General features: G+C 43.8%; 2 protein-coding genes across 6 annotated transcripts in view; one reads left to right on the top strand and one right to left on the bottom strand.

Moving 5' to 3' along the window:
- Window positions 1-18,884, bottom strand: part of LOC126295368 (uncharacterized) — a 203,166-nt gene that overhangs the window by 138,984 nt on the left and 45,298 nt on the right. The window lies entirely within an intron of this gene.
- Window positions 1-18,884, top strand: part of LOC126295357 (serine/threonine-protein kinase OSR1) — a 438,167-nt gene that overhangs the window by 89,729 nt on the left and 329,554 nt on the right. The window contains exon 1 of one of the 4 annotated variants that reach the window (XM_049987829.1): window positions 10,094-10,494. The exons of 2 other annotated variants lie outside the window; for them this stretch is intronic. In XM_049987829.1, the coding sequence (XP_049843786.1) occupies window positions 10,451-10,494 (44 nt within the window). In that variant the 5' untranslated portion in view covers window positions 10,094-10,450. Of the gene's footprint in view, window positions 1-10,093; window positions 10,495-18,884 lie in introns of those variants that run through there. One more of the 4 variants, XM_049987831.1, reaches the window with a different exon arrangement.

Genomic DNA, 18,884 nt, shown 5'->3' on the forward strand with positions numbered 1-18,884 from the left:
GAGAAATCAAAGCTCGAAGAGAAAGGTTTAGGTGTTCGTTTTTCCCGCGCACTGTTCGGGAGTGGAATAGTAGAGAGATAGTATGATTGTGGTTCGATGAACCCTCTGCCAAGCACTTAAATGTGAATTGCAGAGTAGTCATGTAGATGTAGATGTGTTTATTAATGAAAAGAAGAGAATTGTATGTTAGATTTCCGCGAAACACTCGCACTAGGGAAGGGAAATAGTCAAGTCCCATCAGATTTCACACACATTTGAACATTTTGAAAGGAAACCACACACATGTTCCATCACTTCTCTCGCGACTCTGACACCGCGTTGCGCAGTGTTCTGCAGCTCCCGCCTGCCATCTGTCGGTGAAAATCCGTACTGCGTCAGTCCGGCTACTCTCCACTCCAGCCAGCTGCTGCTCTCTCGCGTCACTCCTCTACACTACATGCAGCTGCTGCTCTCTCGCGTCACTCCTCTACACTACATGCAGCTGGCTGAGTATAGAATCCTCGCCATGCACCTCCTTCCGTCATCTTGCTTGGATTGCCAAAGCTGAGCGCAACTGACAGACTGACGCAGTAGACGAAAGAAAAATTTATTATCATTTAAATACTGCAGTGAGGGAAGGCTAATCACGATCTAGTTGGTACGAAAGCAGATATATTCATGGCATTTAACCAGCACTTTTCGTCGTAATTCACGCGTTCTACTGGGTGAGACGAAATGCGGGATTAATTTTTACGTGAAGCAGCCTGCTTTTGGCTGACGGCATTTTTTTGTTTGCATCTAGTCCACATAAACCCGGAGGACAGTCGATCAAAGAACCTAAAGTAGCAAGTTTGAAAGTATGCTTGGAATTAGATATAAAAAAGCTAAACTTACAACGAACAAATCGATAAAAGTTGCAGGTTGAGCCGAGAAGAAAAGTAAACAGGAAAATAAAAGTTTAACTGTTTCGATGTATTTCGATATAGTCTTTCTAAAATAAAGTTCCCAACTTGTTCGAAAGACGAACCTTGAAATCACCACCAAATTTGACTTTTAGTTCCGGCAATAGCACGTTGAAATACGTGATGTCTAATGCAATATGCAAAGCTTCACATAATTTATGGATTCGGATTATATCATCCAAACCGTTCAAAAATTTTCGGTTAACCTTGAAATCACCACCAAATTTGACTTTTAGTTCCGGCAATAGCACGTTGAAATACGTGATGTCTAATGCAATATGCAAAGCTTCACATAATTTACGGATTCGGATTATATCATCCAAACCGTTCAAAAATTTTCGGTTAGTTTGTATGGACAATTAGCAATTACATTGTAGGAAGTTACCATTTGTAAAGAATACCTTACCAAGAAAGTTCATGGGTATGAAGCTCATTCTTCTCAGATAATTAAAAGATTTGGACCTTAATTGCCATTTTTTTAACAAATTAGAAATAAGCAATTGATGTAGCTGCGGAGATGTTTGCTACTTCCAATATTTTCGTGCTAAACTTGAAGTAAAGTAAGCAGCGCTTGAATACTGCAGTGTTGCTCGGTGGTGCCAACAGATGTCAGCTCGAGGCGCCTACCTCAGAAAACATGGCGATCCTAGCCCCGTCTACGGTTCGTGATTGGCTGAACACGAGTCGCATTGGCGGCGTACGTTCGTTCAAACAGTTGCAGGCGGGTTCACGAACATGCGCAGAGCCGACGTTGCCTACGAGCGGCGCTTTCTGCCGCTCCCGACTGTTTTCGTTGTTCCTGTCACCTGTGCGAGCAACGGCAGCAAGGTGCCAGATTCGCGCATGCGCAGAGTGGTCTCAGGTGTCAGTGTTGGTCTTCACGTCACCCGTGTTAACGTTTTGTGGTATTGCTGTTTTCTCTTCGTTTACAGCTCTCCTGCCAAATGAAAACATAACGGATTTCTGTGACTAGATGCTGTCAAGCGAATTAAAATATTTTTACACAATTACCGAAGACTGAAATATGTCATTATACCTGCGCCGGCGAAACATTGCACTTGATATTTCGCATTACGTCTTAAGTTCGGTTGGTTATGCTGCAATAGCGATCTTACAACAGCGACCACTACGCACATAGCAAACGGCACGGTTTCTGTGCCATCTCCTATATGTAAGCTATTGAGGAATAACTGTGTATATAAGAATTCGTTTTTGACTCGCTACCGCAATAACGCAAATAAACATTACCTAATAATGTATATACAGGGTGGTCCACTGATCGTGACCGAGCCAAAAATCTCACAAAATAAGCGACAAACGAAAAAAGTACAAAGAACGAAACTCCTGTAGCTTGAAGAGGGAAACCAGATGGGTTTATGCTTGGCCCGCTAGATGGCGCTGCCTTAGGTCAAACGGATATCAACTGCGTTTTTTTTTTTTTAATAGGATCCCCTATTTTTATCACATATTCGTGTAGTACGTAAAGAAGTATGAATGTTTTAGTTGGACCACTTTTTTCGCTTTGCGATAGATGGCGCTGTGATAGTCACAGACATATGGCTCACAGTTTTAGAAGAACAGTTGCTAACATGTAGGTTCTTTAAACTATAATACAGAACGTTGGTACGTTTGAACATTTTTTTTCGGTTGTTCCAATGTGATACGTGTACCTTTGCGAACTTATCATTTCTGAGAACGATGCTGTAACAGCGTGATTACCTTTAAATACCACATTAATGCAATAAATGCTCAAAATGATGTCCGTCAACCTCAGTGCATTTGGCAATACGTGTAACGACATTCCTCTCAACAGCGAGTAGTTCGCCTTCCGTAATGTTCGCACATGCATTGACAATGCACTGACGCGTGTTGTCAGGAGTTATCGGTGGATCACGATAGCAAATATCCTTCAACTTTCCCCACAGAAAGAAATCCGGGGACGTCAGATCCGGTGAACTTGCGGGCCACGGTATGGTGCTTCGACGACTAATCCACCTGTCATGAAATATGCTATTCAATACCGCTTCAACCGCACGCGAGCTATGTGCCGGACATCCATCATGACGGAAGTACATCGCCATTCTGTCATGCAGTGAAACATCTTGTAGTAACATCGGTAGAACATTACGTAGGAAATCAGCATACACTGCACCATTTAGATAAAATGGGGTCCAATTATCCTTCCTCCCACAATGCCGCAACATACATTAACCCTCCAAGGTCGCTGATGTTCCACTTGTCGCAGCCACTGTGGATTTTCCGTTGCCCAATAGTGGATATTATGTTGGTTTACGTTACCGCTGTTGGTGAATGACGCTTCGCCGGTAAATAGAACGAGTGCAAAAATCTGTCATCGTCCCGTAATTTCTCTTGTGCCCAGTGGCAGAACTGTACACGACGTTCAAAGTCGTCGCCATGCAATTCCTGGGGCACAGAAATATGGTACGGGTGCAATCGATGTTGATGTAGCATACTGTACACCGACGCTTTTGAGATTCCCAATTCTCGCGCAATTTGTCTGCTACTGATGTGCGGATTAGCTGCGACATCTGCTAAAACACCTACTTGGGCATCCTCATTTGTTGCAGGTCGTAGTTGACGTTTCAGATGTGGCTGAACACTTCCTGTTTCCTTAAATAACGTAACTATCCAGTCAACGGTCCGGACACTTGGATGATGTCGTCCAGGATACCGAGCAGCATACATAGCACACGCCCGTTGGGCATTTTGATCACAATAGCCGTACATCAACACGATATCGACCTTTTCCGCAATTGGTAAACGGTCCATTTTAACACGGGTAATGTATCACGAAGCAAATACCGTCCACACTGGCGGAATGTTACGTGATACCACGTACTGATACGTTTGTGACTATTACAGCGCCATCTATCACAAAGCGAAAAAAGTGGTCCAACCAAAACATTCATATTTCTTTGCGTAATACACGAATATGTAATAAAAATGGGGGTTCCTATTTTAAAAAACGCAGTTGATATCCGTTTGACCCATTGCAGCGCCATCTAGCGGGCCAGCCATAGCGCCATCTGGCTTCCCCCTTCAAGCTAGACTAGTTTCGTTGTTTGTAGTTTTTTCGTTTGATGCTTTTTTCGTTAGCTACTTGGCCCAGTCACTACCGATTGACTACCCTGTATGATATAACAAAGCACGATTTCGATAACGGAGATTATTTTCATATGCATTTGATGATGACCGACATCGTGAACACAATACGGTACACAGTTTAGAACATAAGCTATGACCGAAGCTGTGACTTCTCGCTCTACATCATGATGATGATGATGATGCAATAAATAACTGACGTCCGTACCTTTTCTCTCGCCATTTTACGGCGAGAACGGCGCAGTCCCATGCAGCCCCCCACGGTTACTGCAGTCGGCCCCAACACAAAAACCGTCTTCATCGTCGTCATCACAAACTCAATTAAAAAGCAACGGTGGGAGCCCATCCCTCCGTCGCACTTCCGTTTTTATTTCAAACGGTTCCGATAATTCGCCCATAAATTTAACTTCCGAAAATGTATTTGTAAGGGCCCCTATTATAACATCAGTTGTTTTCTTATCCAAACCCATTTCTTCCAGGACTGATGAAGGAGATTACGTATGTCTTTGCCCTTGGTTTTTAGTAAGCGATAATATTTTTGAGCCCTTGGTTTTTAGTAAGCCATAATATTTTCGAGGTTTAGTATTTGTTCCGAACATGATCTACCCTTTCTAAAACCTCCCTGCTATTCCCCGATTTCCGGGTACAATTATGGCTCTGTGCTGTTCATAAAAGGAAAAGAAAAAAACATCGAACTCCGTCCGAACACGCCTTGGAATGCCCAACGGAACCGACCGGCCGCCGTGTCGTCCTCAGCCCACAGGCGCCACTGGATGCTGATATGGAGGGTCATGTGGTCACCACACTGCTCTCCCAGCCGTACATCAGTTTTCCAGACCGGAGCCGCTACTTCTCAGTCAAGTAGCTCCTCAGTTTGCCTCACAAGGGCTGAGTGCTCCCCGCTTGTCAACAGCGCTCGGCAGACCCAGACAGTCACCCATCCAAGAGCTAGCCCAGTCGGACAGGACACACGTATCTCTGACGTCGATCAGTTGAAGAATTTTGGAACACGTATTATGTCCTAGTATAATGACTTTTCTGGAAATTAGAAATCTACTCTGTAGCAATCAGCATGGCTTTCGAAAAAGGCGGTCGTGTGAAACCCAGCTCGCGCTATTCGTCCACGAGACTGAGAGGGCCATAGACACGGGTTCACAGGTAGATGCCGTGTTTCTTGACTTCCGCAAGCCGTTCGATACAGTTCCCCACAGTCGTTTAATGAACAAAGTAAGAGCATACGGACTATCAGACCATTTGTGTGATTGGATTGAAGAGTTCCTACATAACAGAACGCAGCATGTCATTCTCAATGGAGAGAAGTCTTCCGAAGTACGAGTGATTTCAGGTGTGCCGCAGGGGAGTGTCATAGGACCGTTGCTATTCACAATATACATAAATGACCTGGTGGGTGACATCGGAAGCTCACTGAGGCTTTTTGCAGATGATGCTGTAGTATAACTAGAGGTTGTAACAATGGAAAATTGTACTGAAATGCAGGAGGATCTGCAGCGAATTGACGCATGGTGCACGGAATGGCAATTGAATCTCAATGTAGACAAGTGTAATGTGCTGCGAATACTTAGAAAGATAGGTCCCTTATCATTTAGCTACAAAATAGCAGGTCAGCAACTGGAAGCTGTTAATTCCATAAATTATCTGGGAGTACGCATTAGGAGTGATTTAAAATGGAATGATCGTATAAAGTTGATCGTCGGTAAAGCAGATGCCAGACTGAGATTCATTGGAAGAATCCTAAGGAAATGCAATCCGACAACAAAGGAAGTAGGTTACAGTACGTTTGTTCGCCCACTGCTTGAATACTGCTCAGCAGTGTGGTATCCGTACCAGATAGGGTTGATAGAAGAGATAGAGAAGATCCAACGGAGAGCAGCGCGCTTCGTTACAGGATCATTTAGTAATCGCGAAAGCGTTACGGAGATGATAGATAAACTCCAGTGGAAGACTCTGCAGGAGAGACGCTCAGTATCTCGTTACGGGCTTTTGTTAAAGTTTCGAGAACATACCTTCACCGAGGAGTCGATCAGTATATTGCTCCCTCCTACGTATATCTCGCGAAGAGACCGTGAGGATAAAATGAGAGAGGTTAGAGCCCACACAGAGGCATACCGACAATCCTTCCTTCCACGAACAGTACGAGACTGGAATAGAAGGGATAACCGGTAGAGGTACTCAAGGTACCCTCCGCCACACACCATCAGGTGGCTTGCGGAGTATGGGTGTAGATGCAGATGTAGATCTGTCGCGAACCGTTGTTGCCACTGCGGCAAGGCCGTTGGCGGTATGTGCACATAATGTCTGCAAAGTGTAAGATGAATAGAATTAGTTATGAAAAAAGGAAAAAATTTAAACATCATGTCTCAATTTGAAGTATTACGGCACGCCATTTTAAAAAGAGGCAACTTTTGACGTATATAAATATTTATGAACTGTGTCGTACAAACAATACAGGGTGGTCCATTGATAGTGACCGAGACAAATATATCACGAAATAAGCATCAAACGAAAATACTAGAAAGAACGAAAAGGAGGAAAACGAGATGGCGCTATGGTTGGCCCGCTGGACGGTGGTGCCATAGGTCAAACGGATACCAGATACCAACTGCGTTTTGTTAAATACGAGCCCCCATTTTTAATTACATATCCGTGCAGTATGTAAACAAATATGAATGTTTTAGTTTTACAATTTTTTTCGCTTTGTGATATATGGTGCTGTAATAGTCACAAACGTGTAAGTACGTGGTATCTCGTAACATTCCGCCAGCGCGGACGGTATTTGCTTCGTGGTACATTACCCATGTTAAAATGGACCGTTTACTAATTGCGGAAAAGGTCGATATCGTGTTGATGTATGGCTACTGTGATCAAAATGCCCAACGGGCGTGTGCTGTGTATACTGCTCGGTATCCTGGACAACATCATCCAAGTGTCCGGACCGTTCGCCGGATAGTTACGTTATTTAAGGAAACAGGAAGTGTTCAGCGACATGTGAAACGTCAACCACGACCTGCAACAAATGATGATGCCCAAGTAGGTGTTTTAGCTGATTGTCGCAGCTAATCCGCACATCAGTAGCAGACAAATTGCATAAGAATCGGGAATCTCAAAACCGTCGCTGTTGAGAGGAATGTCGTTACACGTACTGCCGAATGCATCGAGGTTGACGGACATCATTTTGAGCATTTATTGCATTGTTGTGGTGTTTACAGGTAATTGCGCTGTAGCAGCATGTGTTCTCAGAAATGATTAGATCTCAAAGGTACATGTATTACATTTGAACAACCGAAATAAAATGTTCAAACGTACCTACGTTCTGTATTTTAATTAAAATAAGGTACCTGTTACCAACTATTCGTCTAAAATTTTGAGCTATATGTTTGTGACTATTACAGCGGCATCTATCACAAAGCGAAAAAAAGTGGTCCAAATAAAACATTCGTATTTCTTTATGTGCTACACGAATATGTAATAAAAATGAGGGTTTCTATTTAAAAAAACTCAATTGATATACATTTGATCTATGGCCGCGCCATCTAGTGGGCCAACCATAGCGCCATCAGGTTTCCCCGTTCAAGCTAGACGAGTTTCGTCCTTTGTAGTTTTTTCGTTTGATTCTTACTTCTTGAGATATTTGGCCCGGTCACGTACTGGGAGATGAAGAAGCTTGCACAGGATAGAGTAGCGTGGAGAGCTGCATCAAACCAGTTTCAGGACTGAAGACCACAACAACAACAACACTATCAATGGACCACCCTGTATAATTCTGCGGGTATGTTCACTGATATTTGTAATAGCGGCGTGCAGTAAGTAATGCAACGTAATTTTTTCTACCACCAGGTTTGTTTTATTCAGGATTTCATAATTCAACATTATTCTTCATTCTTTTGGTTAGAAAACCCTATTTTTCAACATATTGTCCGTTCGATGCGTCGGCCTTACGCCCCTACCCGTCACCCACGTATTACGTCTCGCAGAGTGTATCCTTCATTGGGCCAAACAGATGGAAGTCAGAAGGTGCGTGGTCTGGGATGTAGGCGGATGAGGAAGAACAGTCCAAGGAAGTTTTTTTTATCTCCTGTCGGGTGTGCTGACTTGCGTCAGGCCTTGCATTGTCCTGGAGAGGCAGGAGTTCGTTTGCAATTTTGCGGCGACGATGATATCGAATGAGAGTGTCCGCACGTTCCGACATTGCAGCAGTCACTGCTTTGTGCAGCCGGTCGCTACGTGGGAGATACGAGAGGTTTGCGCGGCCTTGTCACGATGATAACAGGCTGCTCGCACGACGACTCACCGTGCTTTTGTTCACTGCCAGGCGCCCTGTAGACATTCTGCGAGCGCCTATGAATATGTGTGATGCTCTCGTTTTCCGCCAAAAGAAACGCAATGACAGCTGCCTGCTTGGATCGCACTCCGTTAAGACGCCATTTTCAGTGCTACGTTTAGTGGTGCCACCTGTCGTAACTTCGTGAAACTGTAGAGGGTGAAGCGGGTTGGTAATAAAGAAGTAGAAAATTAAAACGTTAATCGTGAAAAAGTTTTACTGCATCAACAGTGAACGTGTGATAAGTGATAAACTTCTTTCCTTTCATTTTTTGTGGAGAGGTGGGGTGTCAATGCGAGTAACTTCCGAAAAGATTCGCAATTATTTTTAAAATTCGTTGGAAGTATTTATGTGCTGTCATTCTCGAATACCGTGTGAATATAGTCTCGCCGCCGGCCGCTGTGGCCGAGCGGTTGTAGGCTCTTCAGTCCGGAACCGCGCTGCTGCTATGGTCGCAGGTTCGAATCCTGCCTCTTGCATAGATGTGTGTGATGTTCTTAGGTTAGTTAGGTTTAAGTAGTTCTACGTTCTAGGGGACTGATGACCTCAGATGTTAAGTCCCATAGTGCTCAGAGCCATTTTAATTTACTTGCCAATGGCCTGTGCTGCCCTAAAACATTCATACAGTTTCAAACTGCTAAAACTTTCACGGAAAATTACGCCTCCTAAGTCCCCAAAACCGGAGGGGGGATGTACTTTACTCTCACCTTTTGAAAATTTGTGATCTAGCCAGTTATCTTAATTTGAAAACTTTGAAAAAAATATTAGATGTTTTTAATGTCTTTCTCTACCAGATTCCATATATGATTAAAACTTTTCATTTAAACATAATATAAAAAAATTAAGTCTCAGTAGCAGATGTCACTTGCCCAGCAAATGTCATATTCAGTGCTGTCAGGTTCACGCCCTTACTTGGACATCAGTATTTCTTCAAAAAGTGCGCTGAGAGTTAAAATCAACAGCAATGAAGGAAATTTGCAATTTTTTGTGGTGGTCATAAAGCCGGTAGCAGACGTTATTGAAATACCGTTGATATCGATGAGAGTGTGTTAAAAAGTCATTTTGAGGTGCTACTCACACATCAGTGGCTTTTAAAAAAGTATGTTGTTAATATAATTCACGTACAATTAACGATTTTTGTTTTTATTTGTTTTTGTGTGGTAGGCACGAAGCAACGCTTCCCTTCAGTAATGTGTGCTGTGGAAAATGCTGTGGTACTAATAGAATTACTGAGTAGATTATGACAGACTCCAGAATTTTTAAATTAAGTTCATAATTTTACGAGATACTGAAATCCAAAATTTTGTTCCTGCTAGCAGCGCTTAGATAGGCAGCCTTCAAATGGGATCATGTTCTGTTTTAGTTCAGTAATCCAGATTTCTTCATTCACAGGAAGAATACCCCTGGCAACATCTTGGTACCGCAGTTTGTGTGTATCTTTTATGTTTGTATGTATGTGTGTCCATGTATGTGTCAGAGAGGGGAGGGGGGGGGAGAGGGAGAGAGACGCCAACCTTGGAGTCCTGAGATTGCGAAGACGCTGGCGCCAGCAGAGTTAGATTCCGCGAATTTGGAAGCGAACCGAAACGCCACTCACAGCGAGACATGGCGGATTTCGCGACGCCGCGGAACAGATAAATTTGTAGACAAACAAAGAAGAGGGGGAAAAACAGGCGGTTGTGGCGCCGCCGTGTTGCGTCACTCCCGATGAAACGGAAGCCGAAAATTTGTAGGAGCGGTGGCGAATAGGCGGTTTAATGGGGCAGTCGGCTAGCAGGAGCATTTGACTCTGGGCCTGCTCTGGGCGTAACATCTCTGGTAGGGATTGGCTGCCGGGAGCCACGCTGGCATCATCTCTGTTCGCGCTGCTTAGGTGATTGTTGTCGTGGGTCTGTCGCTTTTTTCGTGGTGCGAAGGAACTATTACAGATCGTTTGTTGTGGCGATTTCATTCATATGCTTTTTGAGAAATACGTGCACGCATTTTGCAGAGACTCATTAAAATATATAGTGTTGGTGGTACGGTTGCAGGACAGTTAGAAGAAATTATGTGCTTGTGTGGAATCGTCGCCGCTTACTTTCAGGAGAAAAGGTACGTTCAAGACGAATAGCACTAGTTTCCATCAACTGTGATCATGAAAGCTTGACATAGTGCCAAGTGGGAGTAAATCTGTGGGAAATGATTTACTATTGCTATTTTATAGCTATAAAGAGCTTCTCTTGGCCTGTATTTCCATTTGTTTTCTGACAACACTCCAAACCCTTCGAGAAACTCGAGAACATCGTGAAAATAAACGGACTAAACTTGCATTTAATACACAGTTCATTACCTTAAACAAATCACTTTCACTTTAAGGGGGGGGGGGGGGGACGTCAAACGGACTGACTTGGAGCTGGAGAGGCACCACAGGACATTTTAATTTCCACTGTCTATACTTTTTACAAGTAAATTCATAAAACTTTGAAAGTATGACCAGGAAGGATTCGGGATTCATACTCAGAAACTGTGGCGATATTTTCAGGCGTAACTGCGGTTTGCTTGCGGCCAACATGCCCCACTAGGTCATCAGTTACGCTGCCTGTTCGTTGAAATTTTGCGAAGAGCGTACGAATGGTTTTCGCATCGGGTCCTTTTGGAACATTAAATCGTGCTCGAAAACTTCGCCTTGTTGCCGTAGGACTCTCTTCTAACCTGTGGTACTCCAGCACCAGAAAAACGCGTTGTTCAATGGAGTACACGGTTTTAATCTCTTCCTTCGGTACGCTAACCTCCTTTCACGTTTCAATAGCGGAACTGATCGCTCTGGGCTTCGGATCTATTTATACTAGGCACTACGTATGGCGATTACAGCGCCATCTGTTAGCAGCTTTTGTAACTGTTATTTCAAACTGCTGTATAAACTTCTTACAGCTTTCACAATAAACATACCGTTTACTGCATTCGTCTATCGATCTTTGTTTTCGAGATATTTAATTTTTTAATCACGGAGCACTTTTCTGGACACCCTGTACAATACTCTACAACATTCTCGAACATTCTAGCCAGTATCGGCCACTTTGCTACTCAGTTGCCAGCTGCTTCACTTACTTTGCATAAGAAGTTTATTAGTGCGATGTCCTCTTTTTGAGACCCATATATTCTAACCCAACAACTGAAGTTCCAAACCGAAACCATCTTCATGGATGGGGAGTAGTCCCCCCAAGAAGCTGTAGAGGTGGTTTGCTGAGTTATAGAGGCAGGCACGCAGAAAAAACATTTGTACATATTATCAAAATCCATTATACAGGGTGTTACAAAAAGGTACGACCAAACTTTGAGGAAACATTCCTCACACACAAATAAGGAAAAGATGTTATGTGGACATGCGTCCGGAAACGCTTAATTTCCATGTTAGAGCTCCTTTTAGTTTCGTCAGTATGTACTGTACTTCCTCGATTCACCGCCATGATTTCATACGGGATACTCTACCTGCGCTGCTGTACAAGGTAACGTTCACCACGTCACTGTATGGAGAGTGCTACGGGAGAACCAGTTGTTTCCGTGCCGTGTACAGCGTGTGCAGGCACTGTCAGCAGCTGAATGGCCTCCACGGGTACACTTCTGCGAATGGTTCATCCGACAATGTCAATCCTCATTTCAGTGCAAATGTTCTCTTTACGGATGAGGCTTCATTCCAACGTGATCAAATTGTAAACTTTCACAATAGACATGTGTGGGCTGACGAGAATCCGCACGCAATTGTGCAATCACGTCATCGACACAGATTGTCTGCGAACATTTGGGCGGGCATTGTTGGTGATGTCTCGATTGGGCCCCACGTTCTTCCACCTACGCTCAATGGAGCTCGTTGTCACGATTTCATACGAGATACTCTACCTGTGCTGCTAGAACATGTGCCTTTACAAGTGCGACACAACATGTGGTTCATGCACGATGGAGCTCCTGCACATTTCAATCGATGTGTTCGTACGCTTCCCAACAACAGATTCGGTGACCGACAGATTGGTAGAGGCGGACCAATTCCGTGGCCTCCATGCTCTCCTGACCTCATCCCTTTTGTCTTTTAGTTATGGGGACATTTGAAAGGTCTCGTCTACGCAACCCCGGTACCAAATGTAGAGACTCTTCGTGCTCGTATTGTGGACGGCTGTGATACAATACGCCATTCTACAGGACTGCGTTAGCGCACCAGGGATTCCGTGTGACGGAGGGTGGATGCACGTATCCTCGCTCACGGAGGACATTTTGAACATTTCCTGTAACAAAGTGTTTGAAGTTATGCTGGGACGTTCTGTTGCTGCCTGTTTCCATTCCATGATTAATGTGATTTGAAGAGAAGTAATAAAATGTGCTCTAACATGGAAAGTAAGCGTTTCCGGACACATGCCCACATAACATGTTTACTTTCTTTGTGTGTAAAGAATCTTTCCTGAAAGTTTGGCCGTACCTTTTTGTAATACCCTGTATACAGTATTTCTAGATTTCCCAAAAGCCGGTTCAAAAAAAAAAAATGGTTCAAATGGCTCTGAGCACTATGGAACTAAACATCTATGGTCATCAGTCCCCTAGAACTTAGAACTACTTAAACCTAACTAACCTAAGGACATCACACAACACCCAGCCATCACGAGGCAGAGAAAAATCCCTGACCCCGCCGGGAATCGAACCTGGGAACCCGGGCGTGGGATGCGAGAACGCTACCGCACGACCACGGGATGCGGGACCAGAAGCCGGCGCCTACATTTTTAACGCTGTGTAGAGTCGTTGGATGACGTTTTCGGACATAGGTTCTAATCTAAACTTGATCTACTAAGTCCCGTGTACAACTTCTAGAAGCGAGTAACGTGAACTGTGAAACACACTGTATGTCATGATGGAGCTGACTGCGGGTTAAACATATCTGAATATGGCAATGAATTGCCCAGACAGATAATGTTAACATTCGGCATTGTAACTGTTAAGCGATCTCGATGTGCCGACCATTGTGGCCGAGCGGTTCTAGGCGCTTCAGTCCGGAACCGCGCTGCTGCTACGGTCGCAGGTTGGAATCCTACCTCGGGCATGGATGCGTGTGATGCCCTTAGGTTACTCAGGCTTAAGTAGTTCTGAGTTCTAGGGGACTGATGACCTTAGAAGTTAAGTCCCATAGTGCTCAGAGCCATTTTTGCCAGAACCAGTAATTTCCCGCTTCCTACGTGTTCAACTGGCGAGAGATTTCGTGATCTTGTTGGCCAGTGCATTCGTTGAACACATTGCTTCGCAGCAGTCGTATGTGGACGTGCATTGTAGTGCTGAAGATATCGCAGCAACACGGGGATACAGCCTTTGCAATGTAGGGTGCATTGGTTACTTTCCCCGTCAGGAAGACCAGATGTGAACGCGAGTTGTAACTGATTCCCCCCCGCCCCCACACACACATACACACACACACACACACACACACACACACACAAACCAAGAATCCTGGGGTGGGACTTGTGTGTCATGGGTGCTTGCACTTCAGAACAAACCACTCATCAGGTCTACACAATGCAAGTGTGAGACTCGGGAACCTCCCTACAGTATTTCAACAAAGGCTTAATCAGTCTTATATCAAACAAATACTGTCCGCGGGGATAGAAAATCACGGGAACAACTGAAATAGCGCATCACCTGACTGCAATTTTCATTTATTGTAAAAATTGATAACAGACCAAGAAAATGTCGAGTGTTACACTTGACAGATAATAGCACTAGAACAATAATAAACACCTTATTCAGTTTTCTGCACTATATATAGGGTGTTACATAAAGGTACGGCCAAACTTTCGGAAAACATTCCTCACACGCAAATAAAGAAAAGATGTAATGTGGACATGTGTCCGGAAACGCTTAATTACCATGTTAGAGCTCGTTTTAGTTTCGTCAGTATGTTCTTCCACCTACGCTCAATGGAGCACATTATCATGATTTCATACGGGATACTCTACCTGTGCTGCTAGAATATGTGCCTTTACAAGTACGACACAACATGTGGCTCATGCACGATGGAGCTCCTGCACATTTCAGTCCAAGTGTTCGTACGCTTCTCAACAACAGATTCGGTGACCGACGGATTGGTAGAGGCGGACCAATTCCGTAGCCTCCACGCTCTCCTGACCTCAACCCTCTCGACTTTCATTTATGGTGGCATTTGAAAGCTCTCATCTACGCAACACCGGTACCAAATGTAGAGACTCTTCGTGCTCGTATTGTGGACGGCTGTGATACAATACGCCATTCACCAGGGCTGCATCAGCGCATCAGGGATTCCGTGCGACGGAGGGTGGATGCGTGTATCCTCGCTAACAGAGGACATTTTGAACATTTCCTGTAACAAAGTGTCTGAAGTCACGCTGGTACGTTCTGTTGCTGTGTGTTTCCATTCCATAATTAATGTGATTTGAAGGGAAGTAATAAAATGAGCTCTAACATGGAAAGTAAGCGTTTCCGGACACATGTCCACATAACACATTTCCTTTCTTTGTGTGTGAGGAATGTTTCCTGAAAGTTTGGCCGTACCTTTTTGTAACACCCTGTCTATGTGTGTATGTCCCATATCTCCTCCTAAACTACTGCACCGATGTCAAATGTACACATATCCTTTACCGTCAGGCGACAATCGCTGTGCGGGTAAGAACAAACTGCCTATCATAGTTCAGGAGATCCGACAATCATAAACAAAGACGTGCATGAAAAACTGTCACATCGTGCATAACGCGTAAATTTGTTACTTCTTTCCTGCTAACTCCACTGCAATAAATTTTCTCAGACACTATCCACATACGATAATGCAGTGCTTATGTTGCGTTCGCATAGCCTCTTTGTGCATGGTATACAACAGGCTCTAGATACCGGCTCCCAAGTTGATAGCATATTATCGACTTTCGAAAGGCGTTCGACACAGTTCCGCAATGTCGCTTGCTACAAAAAGTGCGCGCTTAGGGTCTATCCGATGACGTATGCTGTTGGATAGGAAGTTTTCTAACAGACAGGGAGCAGTATGTCGTCCTGAATGGGGTGATTTCAACAGAAACAAGAGTAACTTCAGGTGTGCCGCAGGGCAGCGTAATAGGTCCTCTGCTCTTTACGATTTACATAAACGATCTGGTTGATGGTATTGACAGCGGCCTTAGACTGTTTGCCGATGATGCTGTAGTCTACAGGAAAAGTATCATCACACGAAAGTTATGAACAAACCAATGAGGATTTGCAGAAAATAAATGCGTGATGTAATGACTGGCAGTTATCTCTCAATGTTAGTAAGTGTAACCTACTGCGTATAACAAGGCGAAAATCCTCATTAATGTACGAGTACAAAATAAATGCCCAGTCTTTGGAAGCGGTATGGGTGTGACTGTTCGAAAAGATCTCAAATGGAACGATGAGATTCGACCGCTACGGTCGCAGGTTCGACTCCCACCTCGGGCATGGATGTGTGTGATGGTTTCAATAGTTCTAAATTCAAGGGGACTGATGACCTCAGAATTTAAGTCCTATAGTGCTCAGAGCCATTAATTTTTTTTTTTTTTTTTTTTTTACAATCATATTACACACGTAACGGGTATGGCGAACTCTAGATTGTGGTTTATTGGTAGAATCCTGAAGCGATGCAGTCCTTCAACAAAGGAAATTGCTAACAATACGTTAGTTCGTCCAGTCTTAGAGTATTGTTCGTCTGTATGAGACCTTTACCAGTTGGGTCTGATTCTAGAGATTGAGAAGGTCCAAAGAAGAGCGCCAAGATTCGTGACTGGTACATTTAGCCATCGCGAGAGCGTTACAGATGTCGTAGAAAGTTTGAAGTGGGACACACTTGTAGACAGACGGTGCGCTAAACAGAAGGGGTTGCTCACTAAATTCCGAAATCCGATCTTCATCGAGGATGTACAGCATATATTGTTTCCACCAACTTTCATATCGCGCAGTGATCACCATTCAAAGAGAAGGGAAATTAGAGCTCGTACTGAGGCGTTCAGACAGTCCTTTTTCCCTCGCACGATCAGCGAGTGAAACAGAGGGGGGGGGGGGGGGGGGGGGGGGGAAATATGACTTTGGCTCGAATTGTGCCCTCCGCCACAGACCGCTTGGTGGCTTGCGGAGTGTGTATGTAGATGTAGATGTAGCACTATAAGGCGATACTAATTTTTACTGTCGTCATTCCATTATACAGTTGATGGTTGTCCATACCCACAACTGCGAATAGATTTCATGACTGTCAACATATGCCGCTAAATGCATATCCAAAATTATATCGTGGTGGCACACACAGTTAAGGAGACATGACATCATAAACACTAAGAAGCTTGAAAAGCTGCCGCATTGTACATGACGTTTAAGTTTCTTACTTCGCTGCTACTAACTCTGTTCGTAACACATTTTATAGAAGGCATTCACATATGCCTTTTGCCGGCCGAGCGGTTCTAGGCGCTACAGTCTGGAACCGCGCCGCCGCTACGGTCGCAGGTTCGAATCCTGCCTCAGGCAGAGATGTGTGTGGCACCTTAGGTTAGTTAGATTTAAGCAGTTCTAGGTTCTAAGGGACTGATGACCTCAGATGTTAAGTTCCATAGTGCTCAGAGCCATTTGAACCATTTTTATTCGAGAATTGAGAGAATAGGAAAAATCTAATCCAAACGTTTAAGAAAATATAAATTTATTTCCTCGCGCGAACATTTATTTGCAAACACATCAAACAATATCTAGAACGCAGTAATTAGCACCTTTTTGCTTTATGCATTGTCTCTTCTTTTCTTGCTACATGGCAAGTAACATAGAAAATTATTTTTTCAACAAATAATTCCCACTTTTTTTGCTGTTGAAATAATTTTCATTAAGACACGTTTATCTATTTACATTTCTGTTTACACTGATCAGCCATAACATTATGACCATCAACCTAACAATCATATACAACTGTTCGCTCGACGCAAGATCCGTATCCAAAGACTGGAAAGCTGCACAGCTCACACCAGTATTCAGGAAAGGTAGCAGGAGTAATCCACTAAATTACAGGCCCATATCGTTAACGTCGATATGCAGCAGGATTGTGGAACATATATTGTGTTCGAACATTATGAATTACGTCGAAGAAAACGGTGTTTGGCGGCTGTTGTGGCCGTGCGGTTCTGGGCGCTTCAGTCTGGAACCGCGCGACTGCTACGGTCTCAGGTTCGAATCCTGCCTCGCGCAAGGATGTGTCACGTACTTAGGTTAGTTAGGTTTAAGTAGTTCTAAGTTCTAGGGGACTGATGACCTCAGAAGTTAAGTCACATACTGCTCAGAGCCATTTTGAACCATATGCCGCTGAATGTACGTACAAAATCATATCATTTTATGAGACATGAACCCGGAGATGTGATGTTATAAACACTGGGGTACGTGAAAACTGCACCAAAATGCTTGACGTTTATTACTCTTTTTCTACAAACTCTATTCACAAATTTTGCAGGCAGTATCTACATATACCGCTGAATGTACCCACACAATGGATCACCGTACGGCACATAGGTCAAAAGGTGTCACGTCACAAACAACGCAGTGTGTGGAAAAATGCCGCATATTGCGTGAAGTGTTAATACATGTACTCTTTACCACTAACATACTCCTGCAGTCTAGTCCGCTTAAGGAAATCCCATTGACAACTTTCAACCGCGAAGCGCAAACCGCTGCAAGCGAAAACAATAGCCATGTACAGAGCTATGAAGAAGCATGGCAAAAGAGACATTTTAAAATCGCGTTGTAGACACCCGAAGCAATTGAGCCCAGAGTACACAAACTGTCAGGGATCATATTTTTTTTTAATTTGGATACTGTGCTTTTGGGCATTATACGTATTTATTTGTACGATTGTTTCAGAATTCTAGGGGGTTGTCACGAATAAACGCAAATGAAATTTTTGTCGGTATTACACTACAAGCACAATTCATTTTATGTTTTCGTGTGGTCTTCAGTCCTGAGAGTGTTTTGATGCAGCTCTCCACGCTACTCTATCCTGTGCAAGCTTCATCTCCCAGTACATACTGCAGCATAGATCCTTCTGAATCTTCTTAGTGTATTCATCTCTTGGTCTCCCTCTACGATTTTTACCCTTCACGCTGCCCTCCAATACTAAATTGGTGATCCCTCGATGTCTCAGAACATGTCCTACCAACCGATCCCTTCTTGTAGTCAGGTTGTGCCACAAACTCCTCTTCTCCCCAATTCTATTCAGTACCTCCTCATTAGTTATGTGATCTACCCACCTAATCTTCAGCATTCTTCTGTAGCACCACATTTCGAAAGCTTATATTCTCTTCTTGTCCAAACTATTTATCGCCCACGTTTCACTTCCATATATGGCTACACTCCATACAAATACTTTAGGAAGCGACTTTCTGACATTTAAATCTATACTCGATGTTCACAATTTTTTCTTCTTCAGAAACGCTTTCCTTGCCATTGCCAGTCTACATTTTATATCC

Source organism: Schistocerca gregaria, chromosome 11, assembly GCF_023897955.1.
Source record: "Schistocerca gregaria isolate iqSchGreg1 chromosome 11, iqSchGreg1.2, whole genome shotgun sequence".
Lineage (NCBI taxonomy): Eukaryota > Metazoa > Arthropoda > Insecta > Orthoptera > Acrididae > Schistocerca > Schistocerca gregaria.